Below are 16,955 nucleotides of genomic sequence, written 5' to 3' on the forward strand. Positions count from 1 at the left end.
CCAGTGAGGGTAATTAAGTGCCAGCAGAGAGCAGCGTGAGACATGAGGAATTGCCGTCATTCAAGGGCCTTAAATCAAGGAGAGGAGTTTCCCCTGCAGACGCTCCTGCTCCGTCCATCTCTGCTTTGGCACGGCTCCCTGCCCTCCCCAGGGAGGAGGGAGCAGCTGCCCTCAGGCTGGTGAGCCTGGCACAGCCTGGGCATCCTGGTGCAGGGGCATCCCTGCTCATTTCTAACAAGCCAGGCAGAGAATTCAGGGAGAAAAAAGGGCTGCTCTTCCCCCTGACCTGAAAGCAGCCAGCCTGCCCCCATCCTGGCACACAGCAGCTTTCTGGCACTGAGATTCAGCCTGATTTTCTGCCTGCACCTCGGGACGTGGCAGATCTGGTTCTCTGATCCTGCAGGGGCAAGGCTGGATCAGCTTGGGTTGGAGCAGGGCTCCTTGGCTTTAACATCCTCTGAGGTCCCAAAATCCTCACCTGCAACTGAGAGGTTGGGGTTTCAGGCAAACCTGCCCTCCTGTGGCATGTTCATTCCAAAATAAAGGCTCAGGCTGCTAGATGGAGGCAGATGTGCTGGAAGGAATTATCCTCCAGGAGTTGGAGCTTTGGGATGTGGATGGAAGCAAAAAAATCACTGTTTGGGGCTGGTTGGGAAGCAGCTCTGGCTCATACCAATTCCTTGACGTGGTCCTTCCTGTTCCAAAAATAAACAGGAACCGTTTGGAAAGCCCCTGTGTGGGGAGGAGCAGAACTCCCCAGAATAAATAAATACACAGAGAGCCCGGGCTGAGTTCATCCAGCTGGTGGCTCCCCACTGCCAGGGGCTGTGAAGGATGAGGATGAGGCTCAGAATGGCTCAGTGGGGGTGAGAGCACGTGAGGCTTTCTCCAGTTAATGGGGTTTTTGAGAAAATGCTGAAATGACCTCCTTGAGCAGGAGCTACTGTGTCTGTCTTGCAGCATGGCTTTCTGCTCTCCCCAAAATAACTGCTGCTCTATCAGCCTTTCAACTCCTTTTAGTCACAAACAGTTAAGGGGACAGAAAAAGCCCTTATTTGGGTTTAATTACAGCACAAAATGGGGGGAAGTTTCACATTTCTGCTGTTAGGGTTGGGTTTTTAGTGCCCCAGCTGCTTTTGCTGTGGTTTCCCTCCCATTTGCTGGACTGAAGCCCTGGTGAAACTGTGGCCTCACTGAGGCTCCCAAATCATCCCACAAACACAGGGATAACAACCCAGCAGGCACAGAGCTGGAGCTGCCAGAGAAACTCCATGTTCATTAATGTTATTAACACAATGAATTAAATATGAATTTTGTTTCAGGTGTAACATCAAAATCACCAGGAGACCTCAATGTGCTTGTGCTGCATAAATGTTCAGCATTTCCTCAACACACTCCCTTGTCATGGGCTTCAGAACAGGAAGGGATTGAGCATGGCTGCTGTTTGGAAAGCAGAGATGCCTCTTCTCTGCTTTTTTTGGGACTGTTCTTACATGTTGTAGCTGACTGAGTCACTGCTCTGGGGTGCTGGGGCATTTTCTGCCAGGGAAGCATCACCTCTACACCCACTGGCTCTGCCTTATCAATCTTTCATGTCCTGAAAGCTCTGCTTGGTGACTGACAGCTGTCAGGACAGGGCTGGAAAATGACAGGGGGTTCTTTAATTTACTGTCATCAGCTCAAAAAAAAAATCTTTAAAATGGGGGAAAAAAATTCTGAGTTTCTGCCCTCAAGTTTTGGCTGTGTTGACCCTGACCCCTGCTCAGGGCTGTCTCACTTGACCTCACTCTCAGCTCAGCCATGGAAGGCTGAGCAGCTCCATCCCTGTGGGGCTGGAGAACATGAACAGTAACAGAGCCCACCCCACCCCTTTGTCACACACATCTTTTATGGAAAATCCTTTCCTTAGGATTTTTCCTCCTGAGAAGCTGAGAGGCCTCAGGAACAAAATGCAAACAATGGTTATCTGCTGCTGTGGAATGCAACAGGTGCATCTGGGATTGGGCTCATGGGGTTGTTTCTAATTAATGGTCAATCACAGCCCAGCTGGCTTAGACTCCCTGTCCGAGCCACAAGCCTTTGTTATCATTCTTTCCTTTTCTATTCTTAGCCAGCCTTCTGATGAAATCCTTTCTTCTGTTCTTTTCGTATAGTTTTAATATAATATATATCATAAAATAATAAATCAGCCTTCTGAACCATGGAGTCAGATCCTCGTCTCTTCCCTCATCCTCAGACCCCTGTGAACACGGTCACAACCCTTCCCTGTGGGAGCCTCTCCCCAGTGCACAGGGAGGGTAAAATGGCTTCTTCCCTGCTACAAAACAGTCAGAGGATGCTCCAGGCCACCAAAAATGCTTTTCTCCTGCAATTTAAAAGCCTTTTGAGATTTCATGCAGGAAAACAAGCTGCTGCCACGGAGGGCCCAGAGCAGCAGTGGCTGTGCAGAAACAGCTCGTGCCACTGCTGCCCTCAGCTTCATCTCAGCACAGGCTCTGCCTCAGCAGCACTGCTCCCCTGGCTTCCCCCAAAATAGGGACAAAAATGGGATTCAACCCCATTGCTGCCCCTGCAGAACACAGAGAATGTTTGCTCCCCCAGGAGGGAAAAGAGAGACGGAAGGGAAGGGAAGGGAAGGGAAGGGAAGGGAAGGGAAGGGAAGGGAAGGGAAGGGAAGGGAAGGGAAGGGAAGGGAAGGGAAGGGAAGGGAAGGGAAGGGAAGGGAAGGGAAGGGAAGGGAAGGGTGACCAGCAGCTCCAGCAGGATCTGTGCTAGAATTGAGCAAAGGTTTGAAGTTTTAGGGTGGCAGCAACTGTGAGCCTTTGGCAGCACCCAGGGTGCCACCTGAGGGCCTTCACAGGCAGGGAACACTCAGGTATCTGCATTTTCCATGGCTGGGAGCACTGCTCAGCACCAGGGAGGGCAGACACAGCTTTTTGCTCACTCCTGGGAGGGCAGCTTTCCATTTGCTGTTCTGGATACTTTGCATTCACTCCCCCTCCAAAGCCTCTGACTTCCAGTCCCAGGGACCATCCCAAACAATCCACAGCCACACACTGATGTTTGTTTGGATTTTTTTCTCAAACCCAGAAAAAAGGCAGCTCTCATGGGCACTGTCACCACAGTGTGGCCAAATGTGACATCCCTGTGGAATAAATCAAGCCTGAGGCAGGGATTTCTCAAAGAGTTTTATTAAACCACAGTGAAAAAGGAGCAGTAACAAACTGCTCTTGCTTGTTACATGTTTGTTTGTTTGCTGTACCCATCTCTTGTGGGTAACAATAACAAACCATCTTGGTTCAGTGCACTGAATCAGGAGCAGCACCAAGTGCTGGATCTGAGCTCTCTGTAAACGAGAGCAGCATTCAGGGGTTCACACACCTTTGCAGGTGCAAGGCTTGAACCCCTGAGGAGGAAGGAGCTCGTGCTCAGACCAAACGTTGCTTTTTAAGATGAAGCAAAGCCTTTACTTGCTTTGCTGGCTCTTTCTGAGCTCAGAAAGAACATCAGGGTCACCTCCAGAGCAGCCTCCTGGTGTCTCTTCTGGTTTATTGCCATTATCAGGATGTCCTTTTTGCAGAGACTGCTGTCTCTATCTGCTGTGGAGTGGCTTGGCATACACAGGCTCCATGAGGTGGAAGATCAGGAACAGGAAGAGGCACCCCAGGAACACCAGGCTCATCACAGCCAGGAGGACGAAGCGCCCGATGAGGAAGGTGTCCACAACCTGCAGGGGACAGGAACACAGAGATCCCAGCAGGTCACAGCCCCAGCCTGCCCCAGGGGCCTGGAGGGAGCACACCACATCCTGCAAAAAAGGGGCTCCCCCAGATTCCTCTCCTGCTTTTCATCCCTGGGATGCACAGTGTGTGACAAACGAGAACGAGAATTCCTGCAAAAAGCTGCTGGGAATGCTAATGTGGAGCAGCAGAGTTCTGAGCACAGGGAAGAGGCAGCAGCCAAGCCCTGAAGCAGCTCTCTTCTCCCCAGCCACAAACCTCCAGCCCTGATTCCCTTAAAGAAGGGAGATGGCGAGAAAAGAGAAAAATAACAATTAAAAAATAAAACTGTGGCAGCCAGGCAAGACAAAGAGAGGCCCACGGTGAGGAGCTGTTTATGAAATCCCCTCTCTGCTCCCCAGGCCCCCCGAGCTCTGCTCAGCCCCAGCTCAGCTTTATCCATCACATTAGCTCAGCCCTGGTGCTCCTGCAGAGTCTCTGGTGAGCCCAGTGCTGGCTCCTTCTGCACGTTTCACTTTTTAATTAGCCAATTAGCAGAGTTTTGGTGCAGAAAGCCCAGGTCATGTATTATTGATAGGCAGGGCAGGTCCAGTCCAATTGAAGATCCGTGAAAAAATAAGCTTTCAATTCCATTTGCCTCCCAGGCAACAAACACGCACTGGGTGCCCTTCATCTCACTCCTAACCTTCACAGGAGCAGGTCAGATGTGACACAGAGAGAAAAAAAAGAACATTACAAGTCTCTTTTAGTAGGGATTTACACAGAACAAGAACTAGAAAAGCAGTAATTAACACGCATTAATAATGGAACGGAGGAAACAGCACCTGAAAGGGCACAAAACTTTGTGTATTCAAAGCCCAAAGAGCTCTGTGAGAGCTCAAGGTGGCAGCTCAGACAGCCTGATCCAAAAACTGGGGAGATCCCTGGGCCTGACAAGGCAGATGGCTTCGTGCTCAAGCATGGCAAGAACCTACCAGAGAGCTGAAGAGCTGTAATTGGGCTTTAACCAGAAATCAGAGCTGAGGGAAACGTTGATAAGGAAAGAAAGCTGATAAGGGAATGGCAGAGAGGGAGCAGAGGCTGCTGGAGCTGGGAGGGACCAAAGCAGGAGGGCAATCCCTGCACGGAGCCCCTGGGGACAGGAGGAGGGGAGGCAAACCCCAGGGGCAGGGGACCAGTGTGCAAATCAGCAATTTAACCACGGAAATGACCAGTTCCCAGCTCCACCAGCGACACAGCATGTGCCACAGGGAGAGCACAGAGGCAGCACGGGGCAATCTCAGGGGTGGTACTGGGGCCGCCTCTGAGCTAAAAGCAATTCCTGGGGCCTCAGGGCATCCTATGGCCCATTCCCGGGTATGGAACCATTCCCAGGGCATCCTGCAGCCCATCCCCGGGTGAGGAACCATTCCCAGGGCATCCTGCAGCCCATCCCCGGGGTATGGAACCATTCCCAGGGCATCCTGCAGCCCATCCCCGGGGTACGAAACCATTCCCAGGGCATCCTGCAGCCCATCCCCGGGGTATGGAACCATTCCCAGGGCATCCTGCAGCCCATCCCCGGGGTATGGAACCATTCCCAGGGCATCCTGCAGCCCATCCCCGGGTGAGGAACCATTCCCAGGGCTCCAGGATGGCCGCAGGGCCGTCCCTGGCTCAGAGACCCATCTGGGGCCATGCCCACGGAGAAGGCCGAGCCCCGGGGCTTCGAGACAGGGGCCGGTACAATCCCGGGGCACGGCCGGGGTGCCGCCCTCCCCTCCGCCCGGTCTCACCTCCTCAGCGCCGGCGGGGGCCGGGCTCTCGCCCTCCCGGGGGAACAGCAGCAGCGCGGCCGTGAGCGCGGCGGCTCCGAGCACCACGGGCACCGCGCCGAGCCTGCGGCGGGACAGGAGAGCGCCGGGGCGAGCTCAGCAGCGCCGGGCCCGAACCCCGCGCTCACCGGGCCGGTCCCGCACCCACCCCGATCCGTCCCTGTCTCCCCGGCTCACCGGGCCGGTCCCGTCCCGTCCCCGCGCTCACCGGGCCCGCGCCTCCCCCGTCCCCGTTGTCACCGGGCCGGTCCCGTCCCGTCCCCGCGCTCACCGGGCCCGCGCGTCCCCCATCCCCGTTCTCACCGGGCCGGTCCCGCTCCATCCCCGTGCTCACTGGACCCGGTCCCGCCCCGTCGCCGCGCTCATCGGGCCCGGTCCTGCTCGGTCCCCCTCACCGGGTCGGTCCCGTCCCCACCCCGTCCTGTCCCCATCCCCGCACTCACCGGGCGCGGCCGGCGCGGGCCAGCGCCATCACGAGCAGCAGCGCCATGGCCCAGAGCAGCAGCAGCGCCAGCACCCCCGGCCCCACGCCCAGCGCGCCCGCCATGCCGCCCCGCGCCGCCGCTTCTGCCTAGCAACCGCGCCGCCCCGGCCAATCAGAGCTGCCCGCAGCGCCGCCCGCGCTGTCTATTGGCTAAGGGGCGGAGGGAGGGGGCGCGGACCCCGCTTTCCCTGCCCCGCCTGGCTCTATCTCCGCGCTTCCCATTGGCTGACGGTGGAGGGGTGGGTGGGGCTTTACGCGCGCCGCCGGAGGCGGGGGCGCGCCCGGGGGGGGTAAAGTGCCCGTTCCCGATCCTGGTTCTAGTCCCGACCCCGGTCCCAATCCCGATCCCGGTTCGGGTTCCGGCCCCCATCCGATCCTGATACCGATTCTAGTCCCGATCCCGATGCTGGTCCCGGTCTCGGTTCCGGTCCCGATGCTGATTCCGGTCCCGGTTCCAGTCCCGATCCCGGTCCCGGCTCCCATTCAACCCCTATCCTGGCCCTGTTCCCTATTGAACCCCAGCCCTACTGACCCGTTCCCTACTGAACCCCGGCTCTACTGACCCGGTCCCTATTGAATCCCGGTCCCTATTGAACCCCGGCCCTGCTGACCTGGTCCCTATTGAATTCCGGTCCCTGTTGAATCCCGGCCCTGCTGACCCGGTCCCTATCGAATCCCGTCCCTACTGAATGCCAGCCCTGCTGACCCGGTCCCTATTGATTCCCGGCCCTCCTGGCCCCATGGGATCCCCAGGGTCCCGCTCCAGCCGCTCCCCGTCCCGCGGCCTTGGACCCGGTCCCAGCGCTCGGGGCTGCTCCCGGTGGAACGGGAATTTCCCTCCGCTCCCTCCCGGTGCAGGCGGATCGGTGCTTCATTACCTCGCCTTGGCCGGCGCCACCCAGCTCTGAACGCACTTTCACCCCACTACCCTAAAAATTGAGCTGTCCACGCCCTCATTTATATTTAGGGTCAAAATCAGGCAGATTTCGTTCATACAGTAATGCTGACACGGGTTTTGGAACAGCCATGCTGGGGGTCTGGGACAGCCAAGCCAAACTAGGGAGGTTTGTCAATGCTAAAGCATCTTCTAACATCAAGACGAGGAATTTACATTTAAAATAAATATTTCAGCCTGTTTATAAATCCTGTCTCTCCATCACCACATCTTCCCCACATCAGACTGAGGCCAGTGTGGTTTGATGAGTGACTTTATCATAGAATCTCAGAATTACATCATGGTTTGGGTTGGAGAGGACTTTAAAGACGATTCTGTTGCAACCCCAAGCACTCCAGGCTCAGTTAACCCAAGAAAACCTAAACATTGATATTTTCTGTCCCCACTGCTTGAAGTCTGCAATACTTTGGCTGCATAAAATGTCACCTGAGGGGGCGTTTTCTGTCGCTTCTTTCAAGGGGAGGAATAAACCAGCAGTTAATTATTCTGTGCAGCACCGACCTGCCTTCCTTTCCCTGTGATGAAATCAGAGTCGCCAGCATGACACCAAATGCTTCAGCAAGCGGAACACAAACTGTCTCTGACACCTGCCTGTGCTTGGCATGGAGCAGGAACCGGCTGCCAGCACATTAAAACGTATGTTTGATTGCAAACTCCTTCCTTTCCTGCTCTGCTCCGTGAGTTAACCCCGCCAGGCAGGGCTTTTCCCCTCTGCAGCCCCCGCCGTGCTGTGTCCATCTCTGCTGTTCTCTTCCCACTCCTCCTCTTCTGTTCCCTCTGTTCCCTGCTCCTGCTGGCCATGAGAAATTTAATGTTTGATCCTGTTGTTTGGGATTCTCCCTTTGCTTTTCTCTGTTTTCCAATTTATTTGCATTTCTGTACTTTCTAAACTTCCAAATTTCTTCTTCATAACCCTGTTTACCGCTGGAGCTTTCTCCTTCTGCCGTTCTTTTGCACCTTTTGGCTTTTCATCTGGAAGTGATACGTTTTATTCATCAGCCAATAAGGCTTTTCCTTGGCTTATTTTTCTCTTGTACCTCTTATCCACAGCTTTTCCAACAGCCTCATTAACCTCTTCCCATATTGATTGGGTTTTTATTTCTCATCTCCATGTCTTGGTGCTGCCTGGTAGTTTCTTGATGCCAGCAACAGCAACATTGAGCCAGTTCAAGAGATTGAAGCAGAGAGCTCAAATCATCCAGCTGTTGATCCTGCTGGTGGGCCTCACTACATCCCAGGTATCTGGCCAGAAGTTGAAGGATAAATGCAATTTACAGCCCAGCGAGCACATCCAATGGCCAGCTCTGAGCCTTGCTGCTTGCTGGTTTTAACCCCACCATTGCAATAGGGCTGATGGTAACGCAAGCAAAAGATTTGGAGCTGAAATTAGTTGAAATGGGCCCAGCAGCCCAACACCCTCCAAAATATTTCTATATTTGTCCCTTTAATATTAAATGTATTCAATATTTAATAATAGATATAACATATAATATACAATATCTATAATATCTATAATCTATAATTTATAATATACAATATATAATATATTACAGATATAATATAATATATACTAGACAATTAATATAATATAATATAATATAATATAATATAATATAATATAATATAATATTATATTCTGTTTTCTATAGTCTATATTCAATAATAAATATTACATACTATATACTATGTATTCCATATTACATAATATACAGAATCTATAATACAGAATACAGAATATATTATATAATATATATTATACATAATACATAATATATAATGTACAATATATAATGTATTATCTATTATATCTATTATATTACATATTACATATAATACATAGTGTTTAATAATATTTATTTGCCCAGCCCACATGGTATCACAGCAAGACTGCAGGTCTCTCTGAGCACAATGAAGGCAAATGGTAAACCCACAGACAAGGAACACTGGGAAAACCAACCCTATTGGTGTGATATTTCCAAGTACAACCTTCACCAGAAATTTCTTCAGCCCATCTGCAACAAAGCTCATCATCCTAAACCCATCTCTCTCCTGCATCCCAGCCTCCTCCCAGCATCAGAAATGCCTTGCTGGGGATTTGCCTTGCAAACTGCTCCATCAGCCCATCAGCTGAATGCAAAGATCTGATTTTATTGCCAAAGAATCATTTATTGCTGGCTTAAAATAACTTTTCCTTCCAGATTTTACCTGCTGGGATTTGTTCCCATTTATTGCTTGTGTCAGAGTTGCATTGCAGATGGAAAAAAGAAGCGACAGGAAGTGGGAGAAAGGCAACGCTGGGTGTGAAAGGTGAAATAAAAAACATGGGTGAGCAGCAAATATTGAGGATTTTTGTGTTGTTTGCGTGACTCTGGGAGAGGATTCATTTATGTGGTGTTTTTTCCCAGGATAACTGTTGATGTGGGGATGTTTGCTGGTGTCACACATCCAGGTGTTCTCCAAGACTTTTGATTTGCACCATGTGGCGTTTGCACCCAAACCCCTGTGCTGGGGACAGGACACATCCAAGTGATGACAAATGGTGTGGTGATGATCGATTCCAGCTCCAGTGTGTTTGATATCCATAATGCAGGTGTCATAAAGCCTTTCCTGGCAAGGCTCTCAAGGAATAATCTGCTTTAAATAAGGAGAAGCAGAGTCATACAGCTGCTGTTGGGTGCTTGTTGCCCAAAAAACCCAATTCAAAGGATTTATTTGGGCACAAATAATTCAGTGTTCTCCTGTGGATGGGTGCTGCTGTCCTGCCAAGGAAAAGGAATGATCTGAAGGCTGTGTCATCACTGCAGAGAGTTTTTCCCAAGGAAGAGATCAGGGAATATTGTATTTGCAGGGACTCTCGTGGCAGGAAGGAACAATGAATTTGACTTTGGGTTCTTAGAAGGTTAATTTATTATTTTATGATACTATATTATATTAAAGAATATTAAACTAAACTATACTAAAGAATACAGAAAGGATATTTACAGAAGGCTAAAAAGATAATAATGAAAACTCCTGACTCCTTCCAGAGCCCTGACACAGTTTGGCCCTGATTGGCCAATGAGTCAAAACAATTCACATGAAACCAATGAAACAATCACCTGTGGGTAAACAATGTCCAAACACATTCTAAAGGAGTAAAACACAGGAGAAGCAAATCAGAAAATTATTGTTCTCCTTTTTCTCTGAGGCTTCTCAGCTTCCCAGGAGAAAAACCCTGGGCAAAGGGATTTTTCAAAAAATATGAATGCCACAAGGGAATTGTGGCATTTCTTGGCAAAGGCGTGACAAAGATCCTGAGGCTGGCATTGGATGAAATGGGCTTGGCAGAGGGACACAATTAGCACTGAGGCTAATTAAACCCTTGGCACAGGAGGATGGAGAGGTCACCTTCCTCCAAGGCCTGCAAGATGGGATCACATGGATCAAAGCTCTTTTGTGAGAGGAGCAAAACAGAGCAGCTTTGGGTCAGAATGGCCTCTTTTGGCGTAAAACCTGCAAATCCACCACGGCCAGCTCATCCTGGTGGCCAAAAAACCAACGTGGCCTAGTATCAAATGATAATAAATGATCAAAGTCTTGGTGGTGGAGTTGGAAGCGCTGAGGGAACTGATTTAAAACCGCTCCTGCAGTCGTGAGACTTCCAGTTTTACGGCTGGAGCTCCAATATTAGAATTAAAAAGAAACAGGCGTTGATGCAGGGAAGAAAATATTCTGCTCCTGATTTAAAGACTAGCGAATTGCTAAATATTTTTATTAGTGGCAAATTTGCAGCTTGCTGGAACTAATTTCACGCCCGGTAGATATGGAGCTTAAGCTGGGAATGGCGTTAAATTACTCTCTTGTGAGGGTGTCTAAGCCTGGGGATGGGGACCTGTGGGATGCTGGGGACCCCTTTTTTGGGGGGATTCCTCGTGGCTTAGGAGTCTGGAGATGGTGGTTGGGGAAAAGACTCTCAGTACATGTGTGTCATTTTGTGCTTGGGGTGATAGGAGCCACCAGTCCCCTCTCATTTGCATAAATTTGCTTATGGGGTTTTACCGCAAATCAGCGTGGGCTTGGGCCTCCAAGATCCTTCAGCCTGGAAAGAGGTTGTTTCTATTTTAGGGATATTTTAGAGGTTATTCAGGATATCCAGTGTTTAGTTGATTTTCTTAATTTTAAAATTTATTTAATCAATTATAAAAATGCACTGAACTGATTTTGAAAAAAAAATATATTTAAATTGATTTTTTGTTTAGAATATTCCAGGTTTAGTTGATTCAAGAGATGGGCAAATGTTGGAACCTCTGTATCTCTGAGTGCCACTTGCCCTCTGGACCAATTTTTTCCATGTTTTTTTAGTTGGCCAGATGTTTTACAGCTTGCCAACCTGAATTTGGGCTGATTTTTCAGCCCAAATCCCTCCTTCCTCCTCCTGCAAAGTCTCTGAGTGCATTGGGAACCATCCAGCTTAATGCTGGGGAAAACCCCATCCATTTCAGCTTGGCCAGATACAAACTGGGACAGGTGCAGGTGTGGGGTCAGAGGATGTGGAGCTGGAGAAAGCAAAGCAAAGGCATCAGGAGGATCCAATTACTTCTCTAAAAATACTGCCAGGAGGGTGGCAGTGGTAAACAAGAGCTATTTAAATCCCTCATCCCTCAGTCCACTTTCTCTGATGGGGAAAATGAGTTTAAATTATTCTTCCCAACTTACCTGGAGGACACACACAGCTGAGAAGCATTGAGTTGTCCTTTTCCAAAGAGACATCCCCCAAAAAAAGAAAGTTAAAATAATAGGAGAGGGTTAGTAATGTCTCCAGTGGGGATAGAGCTCTCTCTCACAGGAACCCATTTTCAGATTATCTTTTTCTAGCTGATGGCGGAAATCAATTTTAATCATCCTGACAGGAAATGAGGATGTAAGACTTCAAACAGAATAAATCCTGCAACATTAAAAAAATAATAAAATGGAATATGAAGTCACTTTTCAAAAGGAAAAAAAAAAAAAATAAAATCCCATCTCAGCAAGTGGAAATGCCTCTAAAAGGCCCTGGGTGGTGGGAGGAGAGAAAATATTTCCCACTGGGGGACAAGGCTGAGCTCAGTCCAGAAGCACTTGGAGAAGGTGGATGGAGGAGGAGAAGGTGTCTCTGTCATCACCCCTCCTATGGTTCCTCTTATGGTTCCTCTTATGGTTCACATCACTCCCAAGTGGGAGGAAGTTGGTAATTATTTGGGTTTGCTGACTTGTGAGACTAAATGCAACTTTATTTCAGTCCAGTAAATTCATAGATTGGTGCAAATAAGGTTTTTGATACTTAGTTCTGCAAAGTTCAAGCAACTGCTGCAATTTCCCTAAAAACCCTACAAAAATGAAGTTCCTGTAGCTGTCTCCTGGGGATGTTTTAGTGTCATCGTGCCCACATGGGATGGCATGTCCCCATGGAGTCAACATGGGATGATATTGTGGCAAAATCTGTTCCAACCACGAGAGGAAAGGGGAGAGAAACTGCTTGAGAGACTGAAATTTGGCTGTGGAGACCTCTGTGGGTGCTGCAAGGGATGGAGAAGAGGCAAAGCTGAAGGAAGAAGGCAAAGAATCCATGGAAAATAAGAAAATAGAGGGGGAAAAGAAAGACAAGAACAGGCTCTGGGGAGATGATAACAATTAAAATTTGCTTTTCTAATGGCATTCCCAAAGGCTCTAAAGCCCACAGTCAAATGTTTTTCCAACAAACTTCTATTTCCCACCCATTTCCCCAAGAAATGCTATTTCCCACCAATCTTACCTTTAAAGAGTATCCATGTGGGTCCTCCTTGCATCATCTCTTTGGAATCCTTGCTCCTTTACCTGTGTCAACCCCTCGTCCTTCCCACCCAAGAGTTCCAGGTTGGAAACCAAGGAGCCATTGATAAGGAAACCCCCAACACTTCATTTTAAGTGGCTCATCATCATGAATTCTTTGGGTTTTCTTCACAATGGCATTAATCACTGGCCACTCATGAGACTTTCATGTGCCCATAATAATCATCCATTTTAATTCCATTGCAATTGAGCAGTCAGTAATGCCTCAGAACTGGAAAGGGTTGAGCAGTGTCTGCCCAGGGTGGGATTTTGGGGGACTGGAAGTGACCAATAACTCCTGAAATGGCCCAAATTTATTGCTGAGACCCCCCAGGACTTTCAGGCAGGTGGATTTTTTGGCAGTCAAGCCTGTTAGCAGTTTTCATTTGGGTTTTATTCTTGGCTCCTTGCAACACCTTTGTTCTCGTCCTTTTTCTGACACGTATTGATTTTTTTCTGCTGTTTCCTGGGCTGCAGCTTGGAAATCATGTGAGTTTTTTTGTTGTTGTTATTTATTTATTTAAATTTAATTTCCTCCCCTATTTGTGTGTGATGGTAGGGAAATAACTTGTGATGGGACCCGGGTGGGCTGAGATCTGCTGGGTTGAAGCAGTTACCTTCAAAAGTTGCAGTAACACCTTTAACTTCAGCTCTCCCTGACTCCTGAGCACATGGGATGCTTTTTTATACCTCCAGATTAAATTTTAAATTTTCCCCCACCTCAGGGTTGTTGGCAGAAGGGATGTTCTTGTGGATCTGACCTTCATGGTGTTCAATCAACTCGTGGCTTCATCCCACCACCTCTGTGGACCACTGAAGGATGGAGACCACCCTCCTCGAGGGGCTGCCCAAGGCTGCACCAGCCTCTCATTTCTCCTCATTTCCAACCTAATTTTTTCAATTGCTGGTGAATGGCAAAAAAACCCCAAAAAACCCAACCAACCAACCAACCAACCAACCAACCAAAAAAAAAAAACCACACCAAAAAACCAAGACATTATAAAAAAAGAAAAAAGGAGATGAATCCTTCCTGCTGCATTGTGACTTCGTGGTCCTCCCAAAACCCCACCCCAGTTTCCCTGTGTTCTGCAAGGGCACCATTTTATTTCAGCCCAGGGGTTTTGGTCTCAGATCTCAGAAGTTTTCCATCCCAAAGGATGCATAAAGCTTATTTTGCTTTCCTTTGCCTGCAGAGAAGATATTATGCAGTGCTTTGGTTTTCTCAGGTCCACTGGCAACTCCCTGAGACAGCTCTGGCAGCCAAGGACATGAATCACTGAGATGGTATTTAAGATCCTTCAGGTAACCTGTACAAGAAAAAAAAAATTAAAAGCCGGCTAATCAAATGGCTTTGAGGGCTGTAAAAAAGCAGAATTCAATCCCTGAGAACTTTCCAAGATGTAATTTCAGAAGACATCAAAGATTACATGAACCTAAGAAAGTAAAACTACTCAAAATTCAAAGTTTATAGTCCATCTGTCTCTTTGCTTCAGGGAGCTGGTATTAAATTTATTGCTAAATAAAACAAATAAGCCTAGGAAAAGTCAGCATCGAAATCTGCATACTTGTAAGAGAATTAGCAGAGCTCTCTTGTTATGATGGCTGCTTCTCAATTTGCATCTTTAAAGAGTTGTGACCATCTCTGTGCTTCTCCCTTCAGCAGCTCCTGGGAGCCAGGCTGGGGCTGCCACGGCTCAGTGAGGAGCTGCAGGTGAAGGTGGAACTCCCATCGTGGGCTGGACCCAAAAGAGGATGGGGAACGAGCACCAGAGCCCAGCCAAGGTGGAGAAACATCTCAGGTGGAGTCAAAATGTTAAAAGGGCAGGATCAGCATCTCCATGCTGTGTTTGTCAGGTACTGCAGGTGTCCAAGGAGAACATAAATTGGAGGGGGGCTCAGCCTATTGACCAGCTCTGGTTTTGGTTATGCAGTATTTGCACAGGGTTTAGTTTTAGAGTTATTTATAATTTTATAATTTTATAATTTAAAATAATATTTATAACTTTAATATTTTTATAATTTTAATATTTCTATAAGTTTCATCTTTCTATATTCTAAATTTTTACTATTTTTATATTTTTGTATCTCTATACTTTTAATATTTTAATATTTTAAGTTTTATTTTTACAATTTATATATTTTAATAATTTTGATAATATTTATAATTTTTCTATTTTTACAATTTTTACATTTTTATAATTTTTGCAATTTTTACATTTTTTACAATTATTTCTAATTTTTATTTCCCCCCATGGGGTATCCCTCCAGCCCATCTCTATCTCAATCAGCTGATATTACCTCTGGAAAATAGACTCCAAAGCCTGCCCAAGTGCTGGAGGTAAGTCACTTTAAACATCCAGAGCTTTCTTTTTCTATTTATCCCTGGAAATGCTTGGGAAAGGATCAGTCAGTCAGATGCTTTCAGTAACTTTGCACAGGAGAGCCTGAAGGAGCAGCAAAAACCAGCTGAGGACTTATTATGCCTTGAAATTAAACATTTAAGAGGAGTAAGTTGGCAGCAGGGATTTTCTAATCAAAATATATATAACCTGCCATTTATCCACCACTTGCCCTCTGGAAGGACCCCAAAATGCTTTCCTGGCTCAAGAAATCACCACCAACCCCCACTCAGCCAGTGTGGGGAGGGGAGAAATCCCATTTTTTAGATCTTTTCCCACTCAATCCCAGCTGCTTGGTGGATTTTTTCCTCCATCGATGGGGAAAAATCCTTTGTTTTGGCTTCAGCTTTCTCTTTTATCAATCCATCAATCTCTCACAAGAAATAAACTTAATCTTATTTAATCTTGCATAGGAAAACCTCTGGGAATATAGAGCCATGCTGGCACTGATCACTGATTCTTAATATATCCTCCTTGTCCCTATGGATTATTGATAAACCCCTTAATTATATTCTCCCATCTATTTATCTATTAGTTCTTGTGAAATTACCTGCTTGTTTGTGTGTCTGAGATCGTTTAAAATGCACAAAAATAACATTGTTGTCTTGGTGTTGTAAATCTTATTATTCCCAGGAAAATCATGTGCACAGGTAAAAGGAGGAGTTGTCCTGTGAGTGAAGTGCCAAAAATGGAGGGAAAATCAAGTTATACAGAAATCTTCCATGAACTAAACAGTTAAAATTTGGGGAATCTTTTAATTTCATCCCAGTTTTGGCACGAGCATTGTTGGGTTTGGACAGGCAACTGTCTGTGTGGATGGTCCCTCTGTGGCTTTTAAGGCTGCTTTGCTTGATGCTGAATTTTCTTCTCACTCCTGGAAACTTATTGCTGGAGAGGGTTTGGAAAGGTGTAGGAAAATATTCATGTCCTTAAATATCTCCTAAAAATCCCAAATTTTAATGAGTGATTTCCTTTGCCCATCATGGCCAGATCCAAGTGTGGTGCCTGAGCCAGAGGGATGAGGGGCAGGTGGGTACCACTGGGACAGTTTGGAGAAACAGCCTGCCTAAAAATATCCTAAATTGTCTTTAGGGATTTCTTTGCAGCATCTTTTAACTCCTGAGGGGTTGGACACCCTCCCTGTAATTTGGGGGGACATTGGACCCCTCCAACCTGCTCCAATTTCCTTCAGGCTGAGCCAAGGGCTTAAGCCAGGCTCAGCCTCAAGGAAATGTCCCAAAACCCTGCCTTGTTTTGAACATCCATTTTTGAATAATTTACTCAGTTTTTTGCTCTTTTGCATCTTGCAGAGAATCCCATCACAGTTTTTCTTAGAGAAATCCGACACGAGCAATAATACAATCTTGGAAAGAGAATTGAATTATTTATGGAGGAGCAGTGAAATGATGGAGACTAAACCTCTATATTTTATGTAATTTGTTTTCTCCTGAAGCCTGTTATGTAAAAATGTAAATATTGCTGGTTATGTGTGTCGCTGCTCTTGCCAAATGTTTAATATTTTATCAAACCTGCTCCCAGTACTCGTCTCTTTTGGAAAGGACCCGTCCATGTCCTCTGGAATAAGTTCCAGTGAGTTTGTGGCAATTATATATTTACAACACTGACTTCACACAAGCAAAAAAAATCTCCCTGAGGTGCCCATGCTCCAGCCTGGGGCATGGAAATGGCACAACCCCCAGAATTTGGGGGAATTTTTAGTGGAGGGGTTTAATTTCA

At 47.4% G+C, this 16,955-nt stretch overlaps 1 protein-coding gene across 1 annotated transcript; it reads right to left on the reverse strand.

Annotated features, from left to right (window-relative positions):
- Nucleotides 1-3,171: 3,171 nt before the first annotated feature.
- Nucleotides 3,172-6,162, reverse strand: TMEM218 (transmembrane protein 218). Its single transcript, XM_054647551.2, has 3 exons — nt 5,998-6,162; nt 5,516-5,618; nt 3,172-3,727 (listed from the first exon to the last, which is right to left on the reverse strand). The coding sequence occupies exons 1-3, from the start codon at nt 6,099-6,101 to the stop codon at nt 3,593-3,595; spliced, it is 342 nt and encodes a 113-aa protein (XP_054503526.1). The 5' UTR covers nt 6,102-6,162; the 3' UTR covers nt 3,172-3,592.
- Between the last annotated feature and the right edge of the window lie 10,793 nt (nt 6,163-16,955).

This window comes from Agelaius phoeniceus, chromosome 23 (genome assembly GCF_051311805.1).
Source record: "Agelaius phoeniceus isolate bAgePho1 chromosome 23, bAgePho1.hap1, whole genome shotgun sequence".
In the NCBI taxonomy this organism is placed as follows: Eukaryota; Metazoa; Chordata; class Aves; order Passeriformes; family Icteridae; genus Agelaius; species Agelaius phoeniceus.